The sequence below is a fragment of the Mus pahari genome, chromosome 19 (genome assembly GCF_900095145.1).
Source record: "Mus pahari chromosome 19, PAHARI_EIJ_v1.1, whole genome shotgun sequence".
Taxonomy (NCBI): Eukaryota; Metazoa; Chordata; class Mammalia; order Rodentia; family Muridae; genus Mus; species Mus pahari.
The window spans coordinates 22,403,589-22,415,963 of NC_034608.1; the positions used below are offsets into that span (position 1 = coordinate 22,403,589).

A 12,375-nucleotide genomic window follows, 5' to 3' on the forward strand; every position below is an offset into this window, starting at 1 on the left:
TGGTTATGAGCCACCATGTGGTTGCTGGGATTTGAACTCCGGACCTTTGGAAGAGCAGTCGGGTGCTCTTACCCACTGAGCCATCTCACCAGCCCCCGCCAGTCCCAGTTAAATGTTTCTCTTTATAACAATTGCCTTGGTCACATGTCTCTTCACAGCAATAGGACCCTTCTATCCTCAGCTCTGAAAAAAATAGGAAAGATATATACCTGTGGTTCTTACACAACCTATAAAGCCTACTGTTGGGTTCTAAACAAACAAACAAAAAAATCTAGCAAAAGAAAAATAGTGGATGGTGTTCAGGGAATGATACTTGAGGTTGGCCTCCAGAGACACATGGACGTCTATCCATAAACACACATACACACATGCACATACATGCACAGATACACACATCTACATACCTGCCTTTTGGATTTTAAAGCTCCTCTCACAGAAAGCTATAGCTCAACAAACAATAGCACCCTCCTGGCAGCTAGGGTAGTGGCTGCCAGAGGGGACCCTGGGGGCAGCTGCTAGGTACATAATAATGAAGCAACTTACACGATGCCTGGTCCCCATTGGTCTTCAGGGCAATGTCGTTCCTCTCCTGGCGGCCCTTAGTTCCGGAGACTTCTTCCATCTTGTGAATTTCAGACAAGCAGAGTTTCGGGTTGTAATGGAAGAAGAGCTTGCCCTGAGTGATGGTGAGGTTGTGTTTGCTCCAGTCCCAGAGTTGCCTCAGGTTCTGGTTGTCCAAGGCATAGAAAGAATAGTTCCTACAGAGACACACACAACTAGTCACTCAAAACCAATGTTCTTAGTTCCAGGATGGCAGGTGCCACAGAGTGCACTAAGTGAGTTGTAATTTTATTTTAAAAAAGAAGAAATGAACTTGAGAGGGAGTTGGGGGTGGGGTGGGGTGGGGTGGGTCTATGTGGAATACGAGGAATGCATGGAGGCTGGGTATGATCAAAATACATTCTACGTACAGACACACACAAAAAAAATCTTTGGGAATATAGAGAACAAAGAAGTTGTTTTCATGGAGTGTAGAATACTCTCCTAGAATTCCCCAATAAGAGACTGGGAGTGTGGTTAAGGGATGGAGCCCCTGCCTAGAATCTCCCAGTGAGAACTGAGGGCATAGGTCAGGAGTAGTGTACCTAACTAGAATCCTCCAGTGAGGGCCTGAGATATAGCTCAGTAGTAGAGACCCTGACCCTGCCTAGAATCCCCCACTCCACAATGGTAAGAGGGCTTACTTAGCATGTACCAAGTACTTGATACAATCCTTGGTATGGCAAAATAAGAGAGAGAAGAAAAGAAGGAGCTGGAGAAGAAAGCAGAAGCAGAGGAGGAGGAGGAGGAGGAGGAGGAGGAAGAGGGGGGGCAGATGGGGGAACAGGGGTGGGGGTCAGACTGGGCTTGGAAGGAGAGAAAATTCAAGACACAACCATATGACCTGAACCCAAGGAAAGAGCAAAATAGTGTTCTTTACCTAGAAGGTTTGAGGAAATGCCCAGGAGCTGCAATAAAATGAACCCTTGAGTCTACTGTATACTAAATCAAGATCATGAATATGTTATATCCTTCTCTGGAAGGAGGAGGAAGGAGAAGGAGCAGAAGCAGGAGGAGGAGGAGGAAGAAAGAGGAGGAGGAGGAGGAGGAGGAAGAAGAAGACAAAGAAGGAGAAGGGGAAAGGAGGAGGAGGAAGAAGGAGGCAGAAGAAGGAAGAAAGAAGAGGAAGAAAGTAGGAGGAAGAGGAGGAAGAAAAAAGGAGGAAGAGTAGGAAGAAGGAAGAAAAGAAGAAAGAGAGGAGGAGGAAGGAGAAAGAAAAAGGAAAGATGAAGAAAGCAGAAGAAAGAAGGAAGAGAAAGAAGGAGGAGGAGGAGGAGGAGGAAGAGAAGGAAAGAGGAGGAAGAAAGGAGAAAGAAGAGGCGGAAGAAGAGAGGAGGAAGAGCAGGAAGAGGAAGGAAAAGAAAGAAGAAGAGGAAGAAGGAAGAGGAAGAGGTGGGAGAAAGAAGAAAGAAAGAAAGAAAGAAAGAAAGAAAGAAAGAAAGAAAGAAAGAAAGAAAAGAAAAGAAAAGAAAAGAAAAGAAAAGAAAAGAAAAGAAAAGAAAAGAGGGGGAGAAAGAGGGAGGGGGAGGGAAGGGAGAGAGAGAAAGAGAGAGAAAGGAAGGAAGAAAGGGAGAGAGAAAGGAGGGAGGGAGGGAAGGAAGAAAGAAAGACTGACTCTAGGTTACACAATTCCTATGGGCATAACAGAGCTCAAGGTTTTATATATTCTTGATGAGTTTTATTAGAGCTGTGTTTTGAAACAACTAGCAGCCTACTAGCAAGTGATGAGTAAGGAAAGAACCTGGACCTCCACAAGAGACACAGAAGTCATACCTTGTGTACCATGTGAACAGGCTAATAGTTCTAAACTGCCTTGAAAGAGGTAGAAAAAAAGCACTGGAGATATAGCCTGGTTTGCACAGTGCTTGCCTAGTACTCAAAGGCCATGAATTCCATCCCATCACTGTATACTCCAGGAGATATAAGCAGAAGGATCAGAAGTTCAAGGTCATCAGAGCAAGTTCAAGGCTAGCCTGGGCTAAATGAAAATGAGTCTTGATCTGATAGATAGATAGATAGATAGATAGATAGATAGATAGATAGATAGATAGATAGATAGAATGGTAGATAGATAGATTTTCAAAGAGGTACCACAAAAGGAAAGATGAAAAAATTCTGGGTTGTTTTAATTAATGATTCTAAATGTGAACATTTGAGACATAATGGGCTAGGTAAGTGTTAAGATGGGCCCTGGAACACTGAAAGTCTCATTTATGACATATAATAATTCTACTGGACAACTCTGGTTGTTTCCAGAAAGTCCAGCCAACAGATGCTTCATTTTGGTTCAGTTGGAGTATAAAAAAACAAAAGCCCTAAGTTCTTATGTGTGTGTGTTTGCACGCACTCACACATGCCTGTGCATGAGAGTGTTCACAAGTGTGGGGACAGAGGAAAACCTGGCTGCCACTCCTTAGGCCTGATCCACCCTGGTTTTCTGAGTCAGGGTCTCTCACTGGCCTCAAATCTGATAAACGGGAAAGGATTGACTAGCCAGGAAGCCCCGGGGACCCACCTGGCTCTGTGTCCCCAATAATACTAGGCCCGCCTTTTTTTCTAAACCTGTGATCAAATTCAGGTCTTAATGTTGCACAGTAAGCAGTTTGTCCAGAGAGCCATCCCTGCGTTGTTCTCCTAACTCATGGTTTCTTGGTTGTCAGACTCAAACACGATCAGGCTCACGTACCCAATTTCCAAGGTCTCTCCTCGAATCAGATGCAGCTTCCTGAAGAAAGAAAGTGATACCAGAGCATAGGAGCGGCGGATCTTTAGAAACCCCGAAATTTCTTCAATGAGGCCAAGGTTAGCCTCCAGCTCAGCTGCCAGGTTGTCTGCAAAAAGGAAGAAATGCCCATGAGTGTTTACAGAAGACAGACAGACACACACACACACACACACACACACACACACACACACACACACACACTCCTGCAAACCTGTTATCCCAGCACTCAGGATGTGAAGGTAGGAGAAGAATTGGGAGTTAAAAGTCATCTATGGCTATGTGGTGAGTTTAAAACAAATCTACAATACGGCATGTTTGCTTTTATTTTATTTATTTCTATTTTTGAAACAAAGTGTCATGTTGCCCAAGTTTGCTTCAAATCTACTTCTTCACCCAAAGGTAGCTTTGAACTTCTGATCTTGCTGTCTCTACATTCTCCCGGTGCTGTGATTATTTCGCCAGTATGCCATCGTGACTTGGTATGGAGGACTGAAGCCCGGGAATCCATGAATGCTGAGCAAGCACTCCACCCACCTTAGCACTACCCAGAGCAAAGGTTTCTGTTTCGTTTTGATAGTTTAGAGGCTTTATTTATTTATTTCTTTGACATGGGGTCTCATGTCGTCTAGGCTGACTTCAAACTCACACTTGAACTTCTTCTACCTCCATCTCTTGAGGATAGCAAGTGTACACCAGCAGACCTGGTGCATATTAGTGAGAAGAGATCCCTGGGGCTGTAGAGATGGCCCAGAATTAATGAAGAGAATTGGTTGCTATCACAGAGGACCTGGGTCCAGTTCCCACATCCACATGGTAATTCATAATCATCTCTAACTGCAGTTCCATGGTATTACATACCCTCTTTTTTTGTAGACACCTCATATATGCCATGTATATACATAAACCCAGACAAAACACTCATACACATAAAATATAAAGAATACAGATTCCTGCTGCAGATTGCAAAACAAGAATTTCAGGCAGAGGTAGAACCATAAAATTTTCATTTTGGATTTTGAGGCAACTCCTGATATGAGTCTCCCACTTAGGGGCCAGTGAAGGATGTGTCACTTTGCATGTTATGTTGTTTTGTTTCTTTGGACAAGATTATGTCATCCGGGCTGGAATGAGCTTGCTAAATTAAAGCAATCCTCCTGCCTCAGCCTCCTGAATAGCTGAGACCACAGGACCAAAGTGAATATGGCCATGAAAGTTGAAAGGGGAATGTATGGAATACCCTGAGCTGTGCACTTCCCTGCTCACAGCTCATAGGAAGTGGGGGACGCTCCAAAATACTCACTGCCCCCTCGGATGTTGATGATCAGGCTGCCGTTGATCACAGTGCAGCCTCGGAGCTCCTGGGCAGATGTCACAGAATCGATGGTCTTCTCACCTTCGAGGATTTGGCAGACCTTAGGGCAGGGTCCCAGACATGGGGTGCACATCAAGCTGAGAGTGGAGCAGGGATAAAGAGATCAATGAGGTACACAGGGTCCCCTCGCCCTGTCATTTGGAAGACAGCATGCTTCACAGGAACCCAGTGGCAACCTCAGTCTGTTACTCTAAAGCGGATGTGCTGAGCTCAGGACTTGAGCTAGCTAGCTTTAACTGTCAGCAGGACATAGCCTGGAGTCATCATGAGGGGGTCTCAGTTGAGGAATTACCTAAGTCAGATTGGTCCCTGACTATACTGTGGGGAGTTGTCTTGATTGTTGATTGATGGGGAAGGGTCCAGCCCACTGTGGGTGGCCATTTCCAAGGCAGGTGGGCTTGGTCTATCTGAGAACGCTAGCTGCACATGAGCTAGACACCGAGTCAGCTAGCATCATTGCTCTATGGCAGTGGTTCTCAACCTGAGCATTGCTACCCCTCTGCTGGTCACATAGAGATCCTGCCCATCAGATATTAATATTAGGATTCATAACAGTAGCAAAATTACAGTTATGAAGTAGTAGATAAGTAATTTTACGGTTATAGGTCACTACAGCATGAGGATCTGTATGAAAGGGTCGTGTTAGGAAGGTTAAGAAACTCTGTCTTACAGTTTCAGCTTCATGTTTCTACTTGACCTCCCTTAGTGACTGTGACCAAGCAGTATAAGCTGAAACAAACCTTGTCCTCCTCTGAGCTGCCTTTGGTCACAGTGTTTTATCACAGCAAAAGAAAGCTCACTAATATAGTATTTCAAATATTTGACACCAAGTATGTCTTCACAGTGATAATGAGGCACCCGTGGGCAGTATAGGATGCAGAGCTGAATTCCCAAGCGGTGCTCAATACCAGCAGCATCTCATTTCCAAATTACCACAACCAAAAATATTCCCAGACATTGTCAGCTTGCTCCTACAGTCTTAAAATAGCCAATTATCCCCTTAAAATTCATTGCCCGGGGTTTGAGAGAGTGTTCAGTCGTGGAGTATTCACCTCACAAGTATGAGAACCTCAGTTGAACCCCTATAACCCACCTAAAAATGTCAGGCATTGGCTGGAAAGACAGCTCATTGGGTAAAGGATTCTGCTTGCAGCCAAGCCTGACGGCCTGAGTTCAATCCCTGGGCCCGACAAAATGAAAGAAGGAAAGAGAGTTCTGAGAACTGAGCATCACATACTAACCACGTGTACACACACACACACACACACACACACACGCACATAAAAATAAATACATGCGCAATGAAAGGTTTTCTTAGAAATATGAAATACTGTTCGCTATTGGTAAGACTCGTACTGAGGAAGGAGAGAGAATCCTGGGGTTTGCTAGCCTAGCCTAATAGGTCAGGCTCAGGACCACTGAGAGACCCTGTCACAAAGGAAGTAGGCGAAATTCTGAGAATAATATCTGAGGTTGTCCCCTGATCTCCCTACACCCACTCACACATAGCTGCACACACACAAGCAAGGGCACACACACACACATACACAATCCCTTTCCTTGCATAAGAAACTTCCTTTGTTTCCTGCACAGGGCAGACCTGACAGCACCGCATCTCTCCAGTGCTGGTTATGACAAGCACAGACCCCCCCCATGCCCCACTTTTTCCAAGGGTGCTAGGGATCAAACTGAAGTCAACATTTTACCAACTCTGTCATTTCACTAGTCCTACAAAGTTTGTCTTGGAGTCTCTAAGCATGGTTGATAGAATCATTGATCACATGATAGAATTCTATGTTCATATGCATGTGTAGGTGCACGCGCGTGCGTGCGTGCGTGCGTGTGTGTGTGTGTGTGTGTGTGTGTGTGTGTGTGTGTGGGTTGGGGGTACATACACACCTTTGTGGAGGTCAGAGGTCAACTTTGAGATAGAATCTCTCATTGAACATGGAACTTGCTGTGTGGCTGGCTGGCCAGGGAACTCCAGGGATCGCCCTGTTTCCTTCCCAGCACAGAGGTCATAAGTGCATGCCACCAGGCCCAGGCTTCCAAAAGGAAAGTGTGTGCATTTCTGAACTCAGGTCTCTGTATTTGCCTGCTATTGGAGCTAATTCCCCAGTTCCCCAGGCTTGGAAGCCTGACTCTTTACCTGCCTCTGCTCTTCCTAGAGGACACAGAATATGAAAAGGCTCAACCATCAGGTTACATAGTTGGCCCCTGGTGGGTGTGGGGAATACGCACACATAGTTACAACATTCTAGTGATGAGATGGCTCATTAGGTAAAGGTGCTTACCTCAAAGCTGAATTCAATCCCCAGGACCCACACGGTGAAAGAAAAGAGCTCCCAAGTTATCCTCAGAGCTTTGCATGTTCGATTTGGTTTCCTCTCCCATAAATAAATACATGCATAAATAAAATACGCAAAAATTCCCAGCACTTGAAGGATCCAAACAGACAACACTGCGGACATTGCAAGTCTGAGTTTAACTGTTAACCCTTAGATAGAAAAAAAGTATAACCACAGAGGTATAGAGAAGTAACTAGGGGGTAGGGGAGGATCTCTGAAGGAAGGGAAAACGGAATATATAATTATGGATTGGGGATAGAGGGGGAAAGAAGCTGGGACAAAAAGATTCAAGAGGAGGGGAAGGGAAGAGGAGGGCAAGAGAGAATACAGGGGGGGAACAGCTAGCACTAAGAAAAATTGGAGGGGTCATAAGGAAACCTACTACAATGGACACGTCTTCAAATGCATTACATAAATAAATCTTTTGGTTTTATTATTTTTAAATCTTTAGATCTTGTAATTTGGAATCACCAAACAACAAGGAGATGAAGACCCACCTACACATTTGTAGCCACCAAGTAAAACCTCCAGGGACAGGAATCAGTTACTTCCAATCGAGTTGTTAGACAAAGGAAGGGGCCCTCAAAGAAACTCCCAAACAACTCAGGATATTGCCAATAAGGCTATTGGTTGTTCTCCACAAACTGATGGTAAAGACCTACTGTTGAAGGCAGCAGCACTGTATCTCATTAGACACGGGAAAGTCGAGCTGGTGCTTTCTTAGAGCCTTACTCTTGCTCGCAATGGCTCATGGTACTGGAAGGTACTCTGCACGCTACTAGAGGACAAAGATAAACACCAACCAAGCAACAAACCCTTCGATCTACAGTGACTTGCCTGCATGATACCTTGATGCAATAGTGGCTTAAAAGTTGTGGAGCAACCAACCACTATCTGGTTAGGCCCATTCCATGAAAAAGAACCCACGCCTGATACTGCTAAGGTGGCCAAGAATCTAAGAATAGATGGGCTATGGACCCATGGGAAAGCCAATACTATTGTTCTACTAAAGGAATATAGCAACAACATGACTCTTAAAGACATTATTTCATACTCATAGATCAGTGTCTCTCTTGGTCATCATCAGAGAAGCTTCCTCCTACAGGAGCTAGGAATAAATACAGACACTCACACCTGGACAATGTGCAGAGAGTCATCATTATGGTTTTAGTGAGCATTAAAAAAAATGCCTATTATTTAAAGCCAACATCTTTTTCTTCTTTAGAATGGATATTATATGTTATTATGTAAGCATGTGTGCCCATGTGGAGGTCCACAGATGATGTTGGATATCCTCCTCGATTGTTCTCTATCATCTATAGATGATAGATAGATAGATAGATAGATAGATAGATAGATAGATAGATAGATTGATTGATTTGTGTGTGTGTGTGTGTGTGTGACTGTGTTTATGTGTATGTGACTGTGTGTGTGTGTGAGAGAGAGACTTGTGTGACTGTGTGTGTGTGTGTATAATGTAATGTAAAAAACTGTGTGGCCATGTACACATCACATCCTGTAGTATGCCTGTAGTATGCAGGTCAGAGGACAAACTTTGGAGGTCAGCTTTTTCCTTCTATGGGTCCTAAGGTTTCAAACTCAGAATGTTAAGCTTGGTGGCAAGCACCTTTACACTCCACCTTATAGACTGAGGTAGGTAGGACTCCCTCATCTGAACTCAGAGCTCATCAATTTAGCTAATGTAGATAGCCAACCTGCTCTGGGAACCCCTGTGTCCACCTTCCAAGGCTGGAATTACAAGTGGGCCAACACGCACCCTGGAGTGGACTCTAAGGATCTGAACTCCTGCTTTCTCTGGTGGGGCATCTCTCCAGCCCTAAAGGCAATGTCTTCTAAGACATCAGTCCCTGATCTTTCTTAAAAACTGAAATGGATGAATAGAATGATGTTTGCTTCTCCAAGCTTCCTGCTAAACCTCCTGCTGCCCTCGAAGTAATAAAAAATTTAAAAGTACCATTCAACACGCAGACTGATTTATAGAGGTCTATTTGGGCCAACAATCCTTGCTGTTTTGTTTCTTTGGTTTTTTTTTTTTTTTTCTTAAATAATGAGCAAAACAAAACATATTGTACTTTCAGGTTTCATAAACACTAAAAAAAAAAAAAAAAAAGGGTTCACAGGAGCTAAAATAAAGATTGTTTTCCTTCTTGCCCTTTCTACTCAGGGAAATAAAATTTCCCACCAAAATCAAAACACTCTTTTGCTCACTTACTTGGCTAGTGCCCAAGTCTGAGAGGAAGAATTTTGACGTCAGCAGGTCAGCTCAAGGCCTCTCAATGTGCGTCTGTTTCTGATTTGGTTTTCTGTTCTTTGCTGGACATCACCCCCCCAACCCCTCCCTTTTCTCAAACCCTAAAACAAAAACCGAGAAATTTAAACAACTCAGTGAAGGTCCCAGACATCAAACTATCTCATCCAAGAAGTCAAGGTCCTGAATAAAGGAGCTGGTGGAGCTGGTGTGTGTGTGTGTGTGTGTGTGTGTGTGTGTGTGTGTGTGTGTGTAGCCTGACACACCACCAAGGAGAGAGAAAACCCTGTTTCTCACCCAAGTGGGAGGGAACGGCTTGATGGTGCTGATCTTGGAAGAAGAGCCAAGCTCTGGAACCACATGTAGGTGTAAGGCCTCCCCTCCTTAAGACAGTATGCCCCCGCTTGTGTCGGGGTCAGGTGGGGTACACAGCCACCTTCCTAGTATAACAGTGACTCACTGAGCCGAGGAGGAAGAGGAAGGTGAAACAAAAAAAAATTCCATCTTCAGCTCGCTCGGTGGAGCACTCAGACATGAGACGTTCCGGCAAAGCCCAGGACACAAATCGTATAAAACAACAACAACAAAAAAATGCTACTGAGAGTGTGGAGATCCCTCAGTTGGTGAAATACAGCATGTGCAAGCACGAGGGCCTTGGCTTGCTTCCCCAGCACCACATAAAAAAAAAAACAGGGTGAATCTCACAGCTGCAGTCCCAGCGCTGGGGAGGCAGACACGCGGGGAGCCCAAGCACTGGATCTAGACAGAAAACTTTTCTCAAAACCCAAAGTGAGGACTGGGCACATGGCTCAGGGGTCAAGAGAGCTTGCTGCTCTTCCCAAGAACCCGAGTTCCATTTCCAGCACCCATGCTTCCATTCACTTGGAACTTCTGCTCAAAGGGATGGATCTGATGCACTCACTGGCCTCCCCAGACACCTCCATGCACACAAAACACTGTATATACATACATACGTACACATAAATAAGAATAAAGTATTTTAAAAACTAAATAACATGGAGCATGATTGAGGAAAGCATCCAACATCAACCACTGGTATACACACACACACACACACACACACACACACACACACACACACACACCACTGTCTACACAAGTGAAGACATACACACACCTGTACTCACCTGCAACATGTGCCCAAACACACAAACAAAGATGTGCACACGAGAGCTCAACAATACACATGTGCTCATCTGCATACACGTCTCCATAAAAGTGAACACATAAACACATATACACACATGCCCGCCTTCACACACATGAACACATATACACATCCACATCCACCTTCATACACACATGCACACGCATAATGCATGAACACATACAAGCATGGGTGCATGCATCCACCTGCACACACAGATGACCGCACAGATACCCACTTTGTGCATTACATGTACGCGTGTGTGCATGTACCCATCTGCATATACACATGGCCCACACACATGAACATATACAGAATTTTAAAAATATAAGTGGTAGTCATCAACGGCAAGCCCATTCTTACCCAGCACACTCTGGCTTGGCACAGGGTTGTTTTTTTTTCTTGTTCGGAGTAGGAGGGATGAGGAGGGTATTTCTTTCTGTTTGTTTGTTTGTTTGTTTGTTTTTTTGTTTTTTTTTTTTTTTTTTTTTTTTTGAGACAGAATCTCATGCAGCTCAGGCTGGCTTTGAACTCCCTATATAGCCAAGAATGACTCAAACCTTCTGATCCTCATGCCTCTACCTTCCAAATGCCAGGATCACTGGCATGTGCCACCAGCCCTGGATCTAGTGAGAGACCAGTGTTTGATGCTAGGGAATGCAATCTAGCAAAAGAGCTACATCTTCTGCCTCTTTACGCCTCTTCGAGCATAGCACCAGCTTCCAATTCCTTCCCCAGCCCCTCATCCAGGACTCACTTGCTGGAATTCATGGTATAGCCAGACGGGCACTCGGGGATGCACTTGTTGTTGTGAATGACGTATTGGTGGCAGCCGGGCTTCCGAGAGTTCCTGCATTTGAAGTGAAGGTCTTGGCAGAAGCTGAAGTTCACACAGCGCCAGTCCTGGAAGTGATAGTAGGGTGGCGGGCAGGTCTCCACACACTGACCATCCAGGTAGAAGTTGCGACAGGCCACACACTTGGTGGGGTCATCAGGTTCCGAACAGTTGCCCAGGCACTCCTTGTGGCAGCACAGGCCTTCAGCTGTACAGCCATGTGACTTACAGATGGTTGGGCAAACTAGAGACAAGAAGGAAAAAAAGAAACAGTTGGTCAAGGACTCTGTCCAATTTCTGTCTGCACAAATGGCCAAACAAAATAATAACAATAAAAGCCACGCTTAAACAGCGCTTGGCATGAGCCTGACTGCTCTGTGAACAGAAACGACAGTAGCCCCCGCAAAGCAGCTCCACACTTGGCAAAAGTTAACCAAACACCTGAGGAAGAGAGGGCAGGAGACCTGACTCACTGCATTCGCCAGTTACCACCATCAACTTCAGGCTGCTACAGGAAGCCAAGAAACCAAGTCCTTGGCAGGAGACACAATGTAACACACGACTAAATAATGTTTCCTATAGTCCATAGGTCTATGTCTAGGATAGATACAGTAGCAATAACTTCAAGGGCACAAGGACTTTTTTCATGCTCTGCCTAATGGCTGGAGGGATGGCTTAATAGTACCCAGCACTTGTCTTGCAAAGGACTTGCCTTCAGTTCCCAACACCCACAACAAGCAGGTGGTTCACTTTTAACTCCAGCTCCAGGGGATCCAATGCCCTCTTCTGGGCTTCCCATGTACCTGTTCATGTTTCATATGCACACATATAAGGAAATATTTTCTTTTTTTTTTTTTTTTGTATGGGTTTATTTTGGGGTCTTCAATTCAATTTTATTGATTAACCCGTCTGTTTCTGTACCAGTACCATGAAGATTTTTGTCCTTATTGCTCTGTAATATAGCTTGAGATCTGGGATGGTGATTCCTCCTAAAATTCTTTTATTGTTCAGGACGGTCTTGGCTATCCTGCGGGTTTTTTTTTTTTTTTTTTTTTTTT

The 12,375-nt window shown here is 44.6% G+C and overlaps 1 protein-coding gene across 3 annotated transcripts in view; it reads right to left on the minus strand.

Moving 5' to 3' along the window:
• Positions 1 to 12,375, minus strand: part of Insr (insulin receptor) — a 128,871-nt gene that overhangs the window by 46,956 nt on the left and 69,540 nt on the right. For all 3 annotated transcript variants that reach the window (XM_021218779.2, XM_029532315.1, XM_021218778.2), the window contains exons 3-6: positions 11,240 to 11,561; positions 4,626 to 4,774; positions 3,287 to 3,431; positions 544 to 758 (exon numbers count right to left, since the gene is read on the minus strand). In XM_021218779.2, coding sequence (XP_021074438.1) covers positions 544 to 758; positions 3,287 to 3,431; positions 4,626 to 4,774; positions 11,240 to 11,561 — 831 coding nt within the window. The remainder of the gene's footprint in view (positions 1 to 543; positions 759 to 3,286; positions 3,432 to 4,625; positions 4,775 to 11,239; positions 11,562 to 12,375) is intronic.